The 18125-nt window shown below is 41.4% G+C and overlaps 1 protein-coding gene across 27 annotated transcripts in view; it reads right to left on the reverse strand.

Annotated features, from left to right (window-relative positions):
• RIMBP2 (RIMS binding protein 2) overlaps positions 1-18125 on the reverse strand; it is a 1046283-nt gene that overhangs the window by 100643 nt on the left and 927515 nt on the right. For 20 of the 27 annotated variants that reach the window (XM_063964621.1, XM_063964623.1, XM_063964618.1 and 17 more), the window contains 2 exons: positions 10402-11112; positions 6064-6175 (listed from right to left, as the gene is read on the reverse strand). In XM_063964621.1, coding sequence (XP_063820691.1) covers positions 6064-6175; positions 10402-11112 — 823 coding nt within the window. Of the gene's footprint in view, positions 1-6063; positions 6176-10401; positions 11113-11300; positions 11336-18125 lie in introns of those variants that run through there. The other 7 variants (XM_063964636.1, XM_063964634.1, XM_063964635.1 and 4 more) reach the window with 2 other exon arrangements.

The raw sequence follows: 18125 nt of genomic DNA on the forward strand, positions 1-18125 counted from the left end.
TGATGCTTGCACTACAGTATATTTATTCTATAGATAAACTGCTTTGCCAACAAGATTATATCTAAATCTTAGGTGTCTCAGAGTAGTTGTTCCGAGAGGTCGTGTTGGAGCACACTTGAATCTGAGTATTTAAGTCTCATTTTCAAAGCCAGAGCAAGATATGCTTCACAATTCCTGATTAATGAGCATCTGTGGAATACCAACACTAGCTCTGTGTTATATTAATAGAACATATCTTTATTATAATCCTTTTTATTATGGAGTACATACTGATTTACATTTTGATTTTACGCAGCATTTAACAAAACACTTGGAGTAGCACATTATTATTGCTGTACAGATAGGGCCTCGTGTAGAATTGAACACATTTTACATAAAAAATGCTGACATGAATGCATCCAGAAGATAAAGACACAATTCCATATGTTTGCAGGAGTTGTACAAGATATGTGTGACCAAGAAGTCTCTCTCTAACATGTGTCCTCTCCAGGCAGCCATATGATAGGTCGGGCTGCTAGCCCAGTAACAGGAAAACCCACAGAGTGGGCTGCCTCTGTCATAATGTCAACCAGCACTTGCCTGTTCAGCTCAGGGCTGAATTCTGTAAGCAAATCCCTCTTCTAGAAAGCTGAAGTACTAGGACTCCTCCTGACAACATTGATGAGGGCATCAACATACTTCATACGGCTAAACACCATGCAGGCTTTAGCCGCTCCTAATCAGCTGCTTTCTCACTCTGAACAATCGGACACAAGCTGCTCTGTTTAGCAGCGCCAGATGCAGCCTCCTGGCTTGTCACTTACAACAGGACAACAGCAGGAGAATAGGTTTTTTTTTTATAATTTCCACCTGGATTGCAAAGATCAATCTCAGTGTGTGTGTGTGTGTGTGTGTGTGTGTGTGTGTGTGTGTGTGTGTGTGTGTGTGTGTGTGTGTTTATTTAGCAGTATTTTGTTTTCATATGCCTTAAAGGTTCAAGCAAGCCCTCAATGCCTGGGCATGCTGCCACCATGACCGAGAGGCTATGGGTGGGCTTGGCACTTCATGCAAGCATCAGCATACTCAAAAAGTTAAAAACAATTCTGTACTGAACCATTTATCACCCCAACACCCATCAGTAGGAGTGCTGAGATGAGCCCTGGTGCTGTTTCTCCCCAGTATCCTTAGCAAATTCATCCCCGTGCTTAACAGGCTAGGACTGGTTGGCATTATAGATTCACCAGCTCAGACTGTCTTAGTTAGTGCTGGTAGCAACTATTTTGGAGAGACTCCATGCTATTCGGCCTCCACAATTACCACTTATGGACTAGTTAATGAGAATTAGTGCTTTAGGGGAAAGGGAATGCAATGTTACTATTTTTAGTCCCCGACAATGATCACCTTGCGCTATAGATTGGGCAATGGCAAGAGATATGTTTCCAGACAGGAGCCCCGACGCGAATGAGAGATCACTCAGGGGCACTCTCCATAGAAATTAGTTAACTGCTGCGCAGCTGACCAATCAGCGTACCTCCATTTGTTCCTATGGAGAGTGTCCATGAGTGACGACCATGAGGAGCAGTAGTAGCATTTTTTTGTGTTGCCAAGACTCGTAATACTACAGGGAATTTTTCAAGGGGGTCCCCACTCCCTAGGGGGGATTCCAGCCCTGGGCTGAGAAGTTTGGAAGTGGTTCCATTATAGCAGGGGACACCATGCTATTATTCTCACAGATATTGCATTAGCTGTCCTGGCTTGTACAGCCTAGTACCGTTTTTTTTGTAAAATAAGGGGGGAAGCCACGCCGTTTTCAACCCCTATTTCCCAATACCAGTCTAGGCTCAGAGGCCCTTGGATGTTTTTCACTCCTCCGCAGATTGCCGTCAGACCTGGTGTGGAACAAGTGATTGAAATCCAACGGGTATCGACGGTGGACAGCAGCCAAAACTGATCCTTAGAATTTACTGTTTTTGTAGACTGTAATACACCATCGATTCCCATCAGTTTCAACCAAAAGGCAAATCCTTACGTATATTTCTTGTAGTACAGAAATGTCAACATGATGTAAAAAAAAATGGAATTGTATCCAACTCTACACAAGGCCCATGATGCTTATTGAAAAAGTGACATCTAGAAAATGCAGCACAGATTTCACTGGCTTTGTAAATGTCTTTGGTTCCATTGGAATAACATACGGACATGGAACTTTGCGACAACACTCTTGGGCTTTGACAAACTTCTGAAATGACCCAAGTGGATGGAATGGTTATGTACCAAGTGAGTTGCAGCGCCACTAGGACAATCTACCATAAAAGTGGAGCAACAGCCTACTGAAAATAGCAAAGCACATACACAGAATTCTGTATCTAAGTATTCATGTAATGGAGTAATGGAATTTGTGGCAAAAGAAACACTAAATAGCGTCTATTTAGAGGTAACTGTATTTTAGGTATAAAATAAATATTTAAGTAACCAAAGAAAGTATAGGATTTTTTTAAATAGTTTAACAAAAATATATCAAAAGCATCATTAGGAAGTGATTACATTGCAATTTTAGGTAGCGTGCATTGTGTAACGGATCTTCCCTATTATGAGTACAATGACTGTGAAGTAAACAAGAAAAATCTTGTACTCTGATGGAAGAACACTGTATCCAATCCTATAGGATCTCTAGATACAAGATTACCAAATCAATAAAGGCGTAAACTGAACTAGCCAATCACAATTTCTGGAAGCTTGACCTGCGTGATATTCCTGTCACTCCTAGAAGGCCCATTTTATTGTACCTAAACACAGTGGAATCAGCCATTTTGGGGTCTAAGCCAATATTTATAAGAATGTTCTATAACAATTAACTAGAAACCAGTGGCATAACATTATCACCACTGTATGCACTATCCACAAATGACAACACTCAGTAATTACAGACTATAACAATGTCACTAAATATGTGTCTCAGTGACAACTAGAAAATGGTGCATTGGCTCAACGGACTGTATCCCATTAATGTGTTTTATCTCACTGGAGGAAATTATTGTATGCCGACAAATCATGGAGGAAAGTACAGTTTAGCAACTGGTTCTAGAAAGTCTAAAATCTACTAGATATACTAAAGCACACCTAACTAGACAGGACATAATATGTTATATGAACTCGGAGTGAAGATGGTGACAGATGAAGGGATGTGGAGATGAACATAGGTACACCATATAGCGGACATACAGAATAACTTTGCTGTGAAATTCGGTGTGTAACATCATACTTTCTGTATAGGATCTGGCTAGTCTTTAGAGAGTTGTTATGTAGCAAGAATTATTGTTTGTTTGTTTGTTTTCAAGCTTAGTCATAGGTTACTTACAAACAAATGCTGAACCAATGAGGAATTAGTTTTCATCAAGCCAGTGCAAGAAAGACAATAAAAACAAATGTCTGATAGGATGACTGACAGGGGTTACTGCAAATTTTAATTTTGTTAATAAATAATCAAATAATCAATTTTCCGTTAGTTATATGTTCTATGTATCGGTAAACATTTTGTAAATAAAGCCTTCTCATTGGATGATGGGATCTCATATGTCACCTTGCACTCTGTTATCTTGTCAAATGTAGTAAAATTAATATGGTGCAGAACTACAACTGACAAAAGTAACTGCAAGCAGGGCATTTTATGACATCAAAGTATGACCTTAAATCAGTACACATGAAAATGAGTTTTGTCATATGCAACAAGCTTTAAAAGACATTGCCAGTGCCGTAACTAGGCATTTTAGCGCTGTGTGCAAGAAATTACAGTGGCGCCCCCCCATGTAAGATAGGGGCAGCGCGTGCCACAGGCGCACAAAAAATTTATAGGGGTGTGGCTTCACGGGGAAGGGGCGTGGTCACAAAATAATAGCAATTCATACTACGGTGCACAGTAGTCTACATTATTCAAATTACGCTGCACAGTAGCGCCACTACACCAGGTAGAGCCCCTTTTATACATTACAGCAGACAGCGTCCCCCTTTTTACACATTACAGCAGACAGTCCCCCTTTTTACACATTGCGGCAGCCAGTCCCCCTTTTTACACATTGCGGCAGCCATCCCCCTTTTTACATATTGCGGCAGACGGTGACCCCCTAAGAGAAAGAGAGATATACTTACCATCTCCCTGCTGGCAGTCAGGCTCCTCGTGCAGCTCCCTCGGTGCAGGCAGTGAGGTGAGAAGGAGGGGGAGCAGGGAGCCGCAGCAGCGCTATGTCATTGGTAGTAAGCGCCGCTGCAGCATCCCCCTCTCCTTCTGTATTGGCTGCCCGGCGCTGCTGTGGATGCTGGGATAGAGGAACCGCATCCCAGCATCCACAGCAGCGCCGGGCAGCCAATACAGAAGGAGAGGGGGATGCTGCAGCGGTGCTTACTACCAATGACATAGCGCTGCTGCGGCTCCCTGCTCTCCCTCCCTCCTCCTCCTTCTCCGCTGCCCGGCGCTAGTCCTCTTCTCCCTCCACAGCACGGCGCACACAGCAGAGGTGGCATGTAATGAGTCAATTTGACTCATTACATGCCGCTGGCCGTGCGCCCTCAGGGCAACTGCGCTGTGTGCCAAGCCCACTTGGCACACACGTAGTTACGGCCCTGGACATTGCGTATGATAAATAGTACTCCAGCCAATCAGCTCCCTACTGTCATTTTTCAAACACAACAGCTGATGATTGGCTGGAGCACCATTTATCATACGCAACGAGTTTTAAAACTTGTTGCGTATGATAAAACTCATTGATAACTCATAGTGTGGATGCTTTACTAGAAGCATAGTCATATTGATTGCACATGAAACAGAATCATTTTAACTTGTGCTAGGAGGGGTTTTATATTTAAGAAAACAGGTCATTTATAACACACAAAGGTTCACACAGTAAATGACTGTCCTTATACTACAGCGCCAATGTGAACTTTGAGGTGTGCGCTTACTTTCCAGTTTTGGGGACACCTAAGTTTGTGGGCACGTGGCTAAACTGCAAATACAGTGTACAAAGTGTTAGTTACAAGGAAGATCCAGCCTACATACAGATGGAGCCCTGCTCATCTATCCCTTTAATAGGATTAATTGAGCCAGTGCTGTCGGACTTAAACCCTGCTGTAATGACTTAATCCCCTGCGGTATTGTTCTCTGTATTGTATTGCAGCTGAGAACAATAGATGAAGGGTTTATGCTAATAAACCTTGGTGCACCTAGGCGCAACAGAGAAGGCTAGATGACCGAGGCTCCATCTGTAAGCTTGCCTATTATACAGGTATTTCTGGGAGATTCTTACATTTGGGGAAGTTCTTCCAGGAAAGTAGACACCACTTCCACATCCTACCTACTTCTCCAGTGAAGTGCGCAGGGGTGCAATAACTTCATTTGCAGGGAATTGTGGCATCAAAGATATTTCAAATTTTTTTTTTTACCTTGGTCAAAGTGCTTCTCTGCTAAAGTCAAAATGGGAGCTGCAACATTCATCCAATTAAACATGGGATCCCCATTTCTGAGGTGGAGGTGGTAGATGCAACCTGTTTTGTGGCGTGGAAAAGGCTGTTCTTCCTTACGTATAACAAGAAACTACCTGAAAAATGTGCCAACTCATTTCAATAATCTTTCTGTCCTCTCACCCTTTACCACTGGGTCACTGAGTGATATAGTTGTAACTGTCCTCACTCTTCTGGCTTATTATTTCACTATTTATGTATGAACTGTTTATTATATTGAATTGGTTGCTTTCAATGTCATTTTCCCTGTACCACACTACAGACACTAGATGGCACCATATAAATAAAAGAAGAATAAAAATCCACTATGTCCAAAGAACACACCATTTTGCAACTACAGTATTCTTCAAAATTACTCAGAGAGAAACAGGATAAATATTAATAAATTACTTTTACCTTATTTCATTAGCTGCTAAAGGGACTCGCACACATTGAAGTAAAGTACAATACTTGAGTATAACAGTTTGCAGCTAATAACATGGTGCACTTTATGAAACATAACATTTCCTCTCTCTCAAACCACACAGGGAAGATAAACAGATAATACATAACGCAGCAATCTATTAAACTAACCAATTGATGGAACCATCATAGGTCGAGGTCTTTGCGTACTACCATGAGAGAACCGTCGAGCTGGGTGATCCCCTCTTTCCATTCTTCCTAAAGTAGAGTGATTACCTAGAAGCTGAACACAGACAGAAAACACGATCAGTCTACACTACACATGAATGTACAATAAGATCATTTCAAACTACAGCTTAAAGCAAAAGCCATAAAGGAAACTAAACTTTACTTTTAATTGAAAGGTTAGCTGAAAGATAATAAATAGTAAACAGTGGGAGGTACCACTCATATCGTACATGCTAAAATGTTAGTTATCCCAAAACCTATGAAATAACGCATGTCATATACATTACAGTAAATGTTGGTGAAAACCTATAAACCAAAACCACTAGAGTATCAAGGGGGATTATAGAGTGTTCTGTTTCGTAATCATGAGAGGTCATGTACAGCTACTAGAAACAGTGTCTATCAATAGCTCTTCAACAAACATGACACTGATACAAAAACACTAAACAAACTCTACAATAATGTACACCTGTCACCCTCTAGCAACATATTATTGCTCAATAAGCTATAACAATGTAATATATATTTTAAATACATATACAGATGTGTCCTTGTACACTGGCATCCGTCGTGCCAAAAAGCCCCTCTGAGCGCCCGGTCCCAGGTGACTCTACCACACCGAGCATCTGTCTTGCTCAAATTGTGCATCTTATTCCAATAAATAAAACAACCAAGAGCGGCAACTACTCTGATAAATTAAACTTGTCAATTTGTTGTGCGTGATTTGTACATCTGTGTCAACTGAGTCTGAATCTGTGTACACAGTGCTATGATGCCGCAGCGGATGATTCTTTTTATGCCAAATTCCTCAGTGCTTCGTCTTGCACATGTACATGTTCAAAACTACTTCAGACGAAGGCCAGCATCTGTAGTACACTCAGAGGGGTTTTTTGCTGCTTCTACAGATAAGGCGCAAATTTAAAGAATGCAACGGTGCGCTACAGGTCTTGGTGCGGCTCAGTCGTGGCAGGTGTTTTGCCTCATATGGCGTATATAGAAGCTAGGTGTATAAGGACACATCTGTATGTATATATATATATATTGGTGTCTCTTATATAAATGCTTGCACTTCAAGGATTTCTTCTTTTTTCATACATCTCCTGCTTTTTCTGCTGATGTGTCCTCTAGAATTCTAGTCACTCTAATTTTTGGGGAGATGACAGACAAAGTGACTATGAGGCAAAGTCTTATTTGATTGTAGAAAAATGCCAGATATCAGCAACTATAATGTGTACCCTATTACTCTAGGTCAGGGTTGTATCTGATTGCAACACTGCAGCTCTGATAGATTCACCTCCGAATAATAGTTACTATTCTATGCATGGTCACTGTAGCTTTATAGGATAAGATTTGCCCCGCAGAGTACATTCTGATCAATATCATAATGTTTATGTAGATAACCACACATATATATATATATATATATATATATCTTTAATGAGATATTGTTTCCTTATCAAAAAGAAAAAAGAACCTCACTGACAAAATGATAGGGAATTGTGTAGTAAAAGTTATAGTGGAATTGTCAGCAAACGTTCAGACACGTGGGAACTAGAGTGCCATCTAGTGACCAAGTACCAAACAGACCGTACACTAACAAGGTTTACCGAACCAACAATCCAAATGAGAACACAAAGTACCTGACAGAGTAAACTATGGCCCTCATTCCGAGTTGTTCGCTTGCAAGCTGCTTTTAGCAGCTTTGCACACGCTAAGCCGCCGCCTACTGGGAGTGAATCTTAGCTTATCAAAATTGCGAACGAAAGATTCGCAATATTGCGAAAAGACGTCTCTGTGCAGTTTCTGAGTAGCTCGTGACTTACTCTTCCAGTGCGATCAGTTCAGTGCTTTTCGTTCCTGGTTTGACGTCACAAACACACCCAGCGTTCGCTCAGACACTCCTCCGTTTCTCCAGCCACTCCCACGTTTTTCCCAGAAACGGCAGCGTTTTTTCAAACACTCCCATAAAACGGCCTGTTTCCGCCCAGAAACACCCACTTCCTGTCAATCACATTACGATCACCAGAACGAAGAAAAAACCTCGTAATGCCGTGAGTAAAATACCTAACTGCATAGCAAATTTACTTGGCGCAGTCACAGTGCGAACATTGCGTATGCGCAGTTAGCGGAAAATCGCTGCGATGCAAAAAAAAAATACCGAGCGAACAACTCGGAATGACCACCTATGTTGCATATTGTAAAGTAGATTGTTTTGTAGGTTGCACATTTTTAGTTATATATTGGAGATGCTTTGAAGTTTACTCTCTTTAAAATATTCAGTATAAATAAATCTACAAATGTATCTACAACATAACAATCCAAACAGAAGTTACTGTATAACGTACAAGAGAGAGTTCACAAATACAACAATGATCTAAACATACAGGTGGTGGTGTGGTGGGAATTCCAGGTATCGCGTGATGTAGAAATGTAATCAGTGGTGTACTTGAGTAGTTATTACATTGCTGACACGTCAGAGTATTTGGGGTTTATCATAATCATTTACTCTATAATAAAGTATGACATGATTACATTGCTGCCCTGTATATCATTATTTATAGCTATCTTTATAGACAATTGGAGTTATTACTCTCCATATTTATTAAAAATCAGACTGCGGTAAAGCACACTGCACCTCATCAACTGACAAAGAGCTGAGCTTTTCCACACTTGTCAAGTGTCATAACACCACCAGTGGATACAGGCCCGTCCCTGCCTCCGGTCGCTCATGCTTAGTCACTTAGGTGAACGCTAAGAGATATGACAGCGATGCAGGATGGTTTAGCGCTGCAATGCATCACGGACAGGTATTATGGAAACTTACCACTGATAATCTCTGTTCCCCTGTATTACATAAACTTAGTGATGATGCAATACATAATTGCTAGTTTGCGGCCCTAGGGGTATATTTTTATCTAAATCGATACTGTGTTTTAGTAGCTAAAAACCTGCATTTACTAACAGATTATTTTTTTTATATATTCATTTTTAAGTGTTAGTAAATGTGTGCTTAAGCCCCAGAAACACAACATCGATTTAGATTGATTTTAAAATATCAGCTTTTTGTCAGTTTTAAGTTTCCGGCGCACGTCGCTCCCATAGCGGACTACTGTGTCGGCATTATTCAGAGAAAACAAAGGTGAAGTTGGATTTCCTTTTAATACATATGGAAAAGTGGTAATAACACTGGAAAATAAGAGTCCACGGACAGTGGTTATGGACACTCTCTCTTCTGATGATCTCTGTACCTATATTACATCCGCACCCTGACCTATGATCTGTTTTATGTGTAGGCAGATATTAGTATATTCAGTATATTATATAGAGACAGGAGTAATTGATACTTACTGAAGCACAGAACAACCTTTATGGGGCTCCCTTTTATTGTCTTTCATATACCCTCTTGCAACTTTTTTTTATTTTGGTTAGCACATGTCACAGTTCCGCGGTGTTGTACTGTATCCAGAGCAATGGAAATAGCCAACTCTGAGCAGGTATATAAACACATGGACAATATTCCAGCAAGACGTTAAAATGAAATAGCTACTTTTTATTGAAATATCTATGGCAATAAGGTAATGCCATCTGAAGGCAGAAAAGCCCTCTAATAAGAACCCCACTGGTAGTAATTGAGTTTCAATAGTCTAAAGATCAAATTTGATAAGTTTTGTGGTTTAGAACAAAACTATGGACTTGCCATTAAAGAGGAGGGGTTACCGAAAGGTAACCCATAATCCCCCGAGGCTTCTGTGCCAATCACAAACATCTGCTAGGCTGATTCCGGGGAAAGCCATGACTAATACAGTATGTCTGTGACCTTGCACATAACAGTTTTTTAGTACACAATTACACACCATAGTACCAAATAATGACATGAATGGCAAAAACTAGATTGTCTGGTGGGATGATAGAGGAAAATCTCAATGGGTATTTTAATCAAACATGTTTATTAATGAACCTTCAGCTAACCCTTAATTAAAATGTAATTTCAGTTGTCCTGTAAAATAAATATAAAAATTAAAAGATTTGCAATTATACTTTCTCTGCAATAAAAAAAAAACAGAAAAGACAGCATATTTTTGCAACTACAGTACAAGCAAAACCAAAAAGACAGCATGATCTAGAAGCCTGTAAAGCGCTGCTGGTTAATAAGGACGTCTACAGCAAGGCAAATAAGAGGCAATCAACAAAGTGATCCCATAAAAAAGCCCCAAAAAAAAACAAAGAAGAAAAAAAATTATTTGGCAAGCAGATGGCAAAAGGAGTTTTTATTTAACACACCAGAGAGTTTTCGGTGTCTCTGTGAGTTGGCCTTAGAATTGCTTTGCTACAGTTTTTATGACAAACGTCTGAGTTCCGGCATGCATAGTCTTTGTTATGTAAATCTCTGACACATGGCGTCAGTTCCCGGTTTTCAATCTGGCACTTGGAACTGCTTGTGTTATCTACAAAGCCTGTGCTGACATCACCAAAATCCTCCTCTACGCTGCTTTGCCTGGTGAGGGTTTTTCTGCGAGTCAACATCTGATTTGTCTCTCTAGAGCATACAGGACTTTGTTGCAGCTCATGTGTGGCACTTCTAGCAACGGTGTTGGAGCCTTTCCTGAAAATAAAGCGTGCTTCTTCCTCTTCACTTCCGCAATCCAAGCCGCTGTCTGGGCTTTTGGAGAGAGTTGTGATCTTGCCCCCTTCACATGTTAAATCATCTGAGTATGCCGGGACCCCATTAATCCTACACTTTGAGAAATGCCATGGATTCTGATGTCTCCCATCTTGACTACTAGCCCTCGGCATTCTATTATTCCTAGCTATGAGTTCTCTTGTTCTGTAAGCCATGCTTACAGAACTCCCTCTGTGAGAGATCTCTGAGTGTTCTCCACTTTCTTCCTCTGCAACTTCAGGAATACTGAACAGTTTTTTACTGTGAGGATGCTGAGGGGAAAACTCCAGCTGCTCCTGTAAAGCAGGGTCTGTGGCACTAGTCTTAGAACACTTCACAAGATCATACACAATAAAAGAAAACAGAATGGACCAACAACAAAAAATTTAAAACACGGTACCAAAAAAGTGCAAGAAAAGGAAAGAAAACATGGAAAGAGAAGTAGAGAGAAAGAGAAAGAAAAAAAAATAAAGACGGTTAGTTTTAGAGGCAATGGAAAACATAAGGCATGCAAGTTTACTCTGTGAAGGAAAGGTTCATGCTCTGAATGGGAATCTGTGAAAATAAAGACATGATTAGGAGCTTGGCTGGTGTCACATAAGATAATACAAATAATGATAGCTTGGCATATCAATGCTATAGTAAGAATAGGACCATGCAGGGATAGATGCTGCACACAGACAGCCATTGTGACGGTTAGATGCAGCACACATCACGAGACTGGCTAATTACTGTCTAGTCATAAGGCTGCCCACATCAGTGTTACAAAGCCATTTCATTTATTGTATCACAAGAATAAGATCCATCAAGGAACCCTCATGTGCGATACATGGAACTATTGTATGTCCTACATGTGATTATTCAGGTGGTTGTACCTGCCTGTGGTGCACACTGAAAGTTACTGCACAACGTAAGCCACTAACACTCAGAAAGTTGTTGCATGTTTACATTCAAAACACCATAGCTCATTATGTCATGATGTGTTTGCATATCCACTGTAAATGGGTCACAGCAATAGAGCACTTGTGGAAGTACAGTATAAGGGATTCGGTCGGGATCCCTGCAGTCAAATCTAATAGGCAGGATTTATACATAACACTGATAAACAGGAGTATAATGTAATGTAAATAACAGATCCCCGGCAGAAGGTTGTAACATACTAGTAATGTATAACGGCAATTTACACATACTGTTTTGTGGCCCTCCCTCTCTTTCTTCTACTACCTGTTATTTTGCCCGAGGCGTGATGTACAGTTGTAGGTGGCAGCTCTCCTGTGGACTGCTGTACTCTGTGTACTCAGAAGCTGCACAATACAGTACATGCAGTAAAACATCCAACTGTTTGAAGGAGTTGATTAATGAAGCTAAAAATTTGATTTAATCTCCAAAAACAGGTGTATTTAGAACATTATCACAATTAAGAATATCGGTGGTACTTAAGATGCTGGGGGAGAGGCACTGTGGCAGAGATCTGAAATATGGAGACTGCAATAATGAAGCCAAGCTTGAAAACACTGTGCTTTTCAGAGCAAGGCCTCATTAGCTGACTTTTTGGAAAGGGATCGGACAGATCTCTCTTGGCACACCTGATGTACGGGTATGCAGATTAATCAAGATGGGTCCATACCCAGAATTCCTGTAAGTGATTGCATTATTCCCACAAATAATAGGTCCACAGTACTTATAAATATGTCATTCATGCCCAGAAAATGTCTCTCATGTAGCTATATATAAAGTAAATATGGAATAATCCATATGCTCTACAATTCACCCACACAGAGAACATATTTACTTTAGACACCATATTTTTGCCAGCAGAGCCGTAGAGAGCTGGGCCAGACTTGGATTCTTGGGTTGTGTGCCCTACATACAGTGCTGCGTGTTGAACAGGGGGGCGCCCCACAGACAGGAGCTAATCCAGAGGGTGGTCACACTGCAGTTCGGCACACAGCAATATGCTGGGCTGGGAAGAGAGGCTGCTGCAGAGCCAGACAGGTAAGAGGGGGCAGACCCAGACCCCTCCAGCAAGCTGGGCCCAGGTAATCAGTACCCTCCCCTCCACTTCTCGTGGCCCTGTTTGTCAGGTACTATATGCCTAGTAGCAGTGGTGGAACTACTACTGTAGCAGTCTTCTGTGGCACTAGTCTCGAGAAACATCCCCTCTGTGCTCCAGGTCACAGGCAACCTGGCTGCTCCAAGTGTCTTTTTTGCTCAAAATGTGCATCTTATTCATAGAAATAAAACAATTGGAGGTGACAAAACTCCATTGCATTGACCAATATAATTGAGTGACATTTATACATCTGTACGTGATTAAACCTAATTCATATATAGCTGGCGTAGCCCAGCTCTCTAGTACACTGTGAGCAGTGATTTGCTGTGGCTAATGCGACAAAAGACACAAAATGAAAACAAAAGATGGTATGCTACTGCTCTCAAAGTGGCTCAGTTGCGCCGGGTGTCTCATGACGTATAGTGTATGGGCTAGGTGTATGGGGACACATTTGTATATAACTACTATAGTGCCCAGCAGAGAGGGTGCCCTGATAATGCTGAATAGACTGTGGGAGAGGTCTCCAGTTTGCTCATCTGGAAGACTGAACCCCTCATCTAAAATGTGTTGCTATGGAGTCCAGATAGTTTGGGCCTGATTCTCAGGTGGGAGTAAAGCAAAAAGGGGCAAGTAACTATGCACCTGGACATACCATAATGAACTGCAAATGCATACTTTATTGTATGCAGGGTAAATACTATCTGCTTTTGCATGTAACCCACAAATCCTGGGCAGCTTTATTCTATACTGCAATATACAGTAGATTTGAGTTTGGACATGCCCCTCTCACATACAGTAACTCTGCACATGTTACATCTGTCCCACCTCCAATGCAGCACGGGCTGCCCAGATGCACAGTTACGTGTTTTTTGTTCTGCTTTACACCCAAATCAGAATCAGGCTCTTTGTGTCACGTCCCAACTCTGTTGTTCTAAGAACTGGAAACTTTGTGTTAGTTTCTATCATGGAAAGTAAATTCTCATGCTGCAAATGCAGCTTTCAAAGAGTATTATGGCAACTGTAAATTGAAATACCAAATGGGATAGAATGTATTCTAATGTTTTGCACTAAAAAAAGGTCATGTTGTGAAAAAAAATAAAAAAGTAAAAGCAGCCACATAAGTGTCTGAAAAAAGTGTGTGCTGTGTGTATCATAGATGTAAATTATACGGTGATCCACATGGCAAAGGAAGACACAGACGGAGCGCAGGAACATTGTTAATATTAACCTTTCATTGGTCCCTGATCACTGTTATCACATCTAATGCAGGCCACAATTCCCCATTCTGATGACTGGCGATCCGATGCTCAGGATTCATTAAGGAATCTAGGAAATCCATCATGTTAAAAATCTCCAACCCGCAGATTCCGATTATTTTCAGGTCAGAATCGGGGAATAGAGATTGTCCAACAGGTTTGATTTCTCCGATCTCCTGACCACGTTGGCATAACGGGAAATTACTCCGATACAGGCTGGATGTATAGTATGGCCTATGTACATTGCAAAGTTCAAACTATAGAAAATATTTTTTTTTGCAATACTCAATAAAGAATATAACCAGAAATGCCAGATTAATGCCACTGGTTGCAACTGCTACTATTATTACTATCTTTTATTTGTAGGGCGCCACAAGGCATCCGCAGCACCAAACCTTTACAAGCAATATAATTTACATATATGCATAGGATAACTATAAATATAACAATACAGTCCAAGGCAAGAGGTGAGGTGGAGAGACTTACTATGTTTGTAGAAGCAAGCCGTGAGTGGTCAATGTGTGTGTGTGTGTGTGCGTGTGTGTGTGTGTGTGTGTGTGTGGGGGGGGGGGGGGGTGCAGGGGGCAAAACAGCTCTCAATAAGCCTGTACCCAGAGGTTGGCGTATGGATGAAATCAGTCACTAGTGGGGGAAGGGGAAACATAGGACACGTTCAGAGATGGACACCGATTGTTGCATCCACTGCAAGATCTGCGTCCATCTTCTCACATGCTGGGGACTGCCCAGCACAGGGCAAGGCCGCCCAGCATGTGTGTGGTCTTGCGGACGCACTGATTTGAGGATGACCTCTGCGTGTGCAGCCTGGCTGCGCTGGTAGGCGGTCCGGCGCTATTTTTTCCCCGAAGTGGCTGTGTGTGACACTCCTGACACCCCCCCCCCCCCATTTTGCCTGCAATGCCGTGTCATCGTCTCTCCGCCGGTGCACATGCTCAGACACTCTGGATGCAGCCACTGCGTACAGGTGTGCGGCTGTGTCTGGGTCTCAATAGACCCCATAGTTATGTAGATTCAGTCATCAGCACACAAACCAGGACATTGACTTTCAGGTTATGACCAAGTCGGCCGTCTGTGTATTTGTGGCGGATTAAAATAACAGCTCAACAATAACAAATACAATCACATCCATATTCAACGGGCATAGAAACATAACTATAGGAGTTTTTACACACAACCAAGTAAAAAAAAAGAAGAAAAGCAGACCAGGCAGTTTACACTTACTTACAGTGATCTACCGTGTAGTTGAACATGTAAAATGCTTACACATGGTTGCTCTTGTAAATGATACTCTTTCTCACAAACGCTTTATGTATACTAAACGAAATTCACTACTGAAATTTGATAAGATATGGGGTTTATGGAAAAACTCCCAGTATTTTTTTGACCCCTCACTTTAAGTATTGATTATAGATACTGTCTGTTGTGATGTGTTGCTCTTGATGCGGACTGGCCGTCCCTGCGCTCCTCTCACCCTCCTGTATAATAGTTTGTGCAATATTCTGGATTTTTTTACATTATCAAAACATAAATTACTGTATACTTCCAGGGCCACACCAGAATAGACTTCAGTACAGCACTATGAAAACAAGGAGTACTGTTTCTGGGAATATTTTTGGTGTATAATATGGGGAAAAAAGTGAAATTGGTTCATTAAAATACATTATGGATAAAGGTTACAACAAGTGTAAGGTCAGGAGATTTAAAAGTAGTTACTGACTGATAATAGAGAAACAGAGAAACTACTGCTGAATGACTGCAGTAAAAATGTTCTCAGTACAAATATGGCACATACAGTACTCCCAGCAGCATTGTCAGATTTTATTTTTATTATTTATTACGATTACATTAAATTTAGCTGAAAGACTGCAGCTATACAAATCCTACAGATGTGTCCTCTCACCTCGTTGCTGCACTCATGCTAAACAGCCCTTCTAGTCACGCCTAGTCGTAAGCGTGTTTACTAACGCCGAATGTCTTTTTGTGCATTTCCCCCCCCCAAAAAAATGTGCCTTATTCGCATCGCTGTGCAAAGAACATGCACAAGCCGTCTCTGTTGATTAAAATTATGTTTTTAATTGTGTGTGCGAATGAGGCTGTATCTGCATACGAAATGCTACGTTAATATTTTCCTGGAAAACACTGTAACATGGCATCTCGTATACAGGTACAGCCGCAGCTGCCCACTGAATATAGGCATGCCGCATATCATTTCAATCAGCAGTCTTCCTGTGCATCTTATAAGCACAACAATGTTAATAAGACAAATTACCTGCAAAAAAAAAAAAGACACCCAACGTTAGTAGAAATTCACGGAAACTGCCGGCTCACTCACGCCAGACATCTCGCGGTGCATGGCGTATTGAAGCTAGATGTATTGTATAAGGACACATCTGTACTTTACGGCATGTACTGTACTTCTGTAGAAAATACCAAAGCTCTGTTGATGGCGGTAAATTCACATAGAATTTCTGAGTAGTTAAAGCTTGCACCTAGGTCAATTTTACTTTTAGATCTCATAAAGGAAATGGTAAAGATATCAGTTGCAATTATTTGTGAGATTCAAGATGTATAGTCCAAAATGTAAAATAAATAACCAAGAGTTAAATATTTTCAGTGTCGAAACAAGGACACTTCTGGGAGAAGCCGTTATTGGTTATGAACTGTAACATATTCTGTTGGTTCGGTTGTGGGTCTGAGATTGCAAATCACAAATCACTCTGACTCTTGGAACAAACCAATAAATATACAGCAATGTTTGCATTAAATCTACAAACCTGCTGAAACGTAAGTCATTGTTTATAGGGTATTTCAGTTAAACACAGGGTACAGACAGTGCACTGTCCTGGCAAAATAGACTTCCTGTGCTTCAGAGGGAGGGCTGCACTGTACGTTAGGGAATTACATCACAGGGCATACTTGAGGGAGATATACATACATCCATAGGTGTCGGAACAGGGGGTTGGGGGTGACCTGCCCTGGCCCCCATTACCCCCTACCCCCCCTATCATTTGAGAGGCATCAGTAAATGTAGTGGTACGTGGGTTGCCACCTAGGGTTACCTCAAGCAGTGTGTGTCTGTAGTATTGCCGGATATAATCCTCCTTTCTGGCTGCGCCACTTCCTTCCTCCCTATAGCCCTTCTCCTCCTGCCTCCTGGGCCCTCCTTTCCCCTGCACCTAATGTAGCTCTGACTACTACAGTATGTGGCTAGTTACTCTGGGCTAGTCCCTCCTGTGGGACCAACCCTGCGCTGCCCTTCTCACCTCCCACTTCATATGTTCCTTTCTCCCTTGTTCCACCTGAGCTCCACCCAGTGGCGTAAGTTCATCACAGTCGCCCGGAGGCAAGATAAATATTGGTGCCCCCCTATTTCCTATATTATGATAAATATATGTATGTATGTGTGCGTGCGCGTGTGTGTGTGTGTGTGTGTGTGTGTGTGTGTGTGTGTGTGTGTGTGTGTGTGTGTGTGTGTGTGTGTGTGTGTGTGTAGTGTTCTGAAAACAATTTATATACTGTATTTATACATTTAATTGTATTTTATTTTAAATCACACATTTCTTAGCAGTCATACCCAGGATTAGAACCCATGACCTATTACACTGACAGCAGACACTTTACTGATGGAGCTATTTGCTCCTGTAGAGGAAGCATGAGAATTCTAACTATGGGAGTAATTCTGAGTTGATCGCAGCAGGAACTTTGTTAGCAGTTGGGCAAAACCATGTGCACTGCAGGGGAGGCAGATATAACATGTGCAGAGAGAGTTAGATTTGGGTGTGGTGAGTTCAATCTGCAATCCAATTTGCAGTGTAAAGATAAAGCAGACAGTATTTACCCTGCACAGAAACAAAATAACCCACCCAAATCTAACTCTCTCTGCAAATGTTATATCTGCCCCCCCTGCAGTGCACATGGTTTTGCCCAACTGCTAAAAAATTTCCTGCTGCGATCAACTTGGAATTAGCCCCTATATGAAGTTACGTGTAATTGTCAGAGAAGTATCTTCATATAGTTA

The sequence above is a fragment of the Pseudophryne corroboree genome, chromosome 1 (assembly GCF_028390025.1).
Source record: "Pseudophryne corroboree isolate aPseCor3 chromosome 1, aPseCor3.hap2, whole genome shotgun sequence".
Lineage (NCBI taxonomy): Eukaryota > Metazoa > Chordata > Amphibia > Anura > Myobatrachidae > Pseudophryne > Pseudophryne corroboree.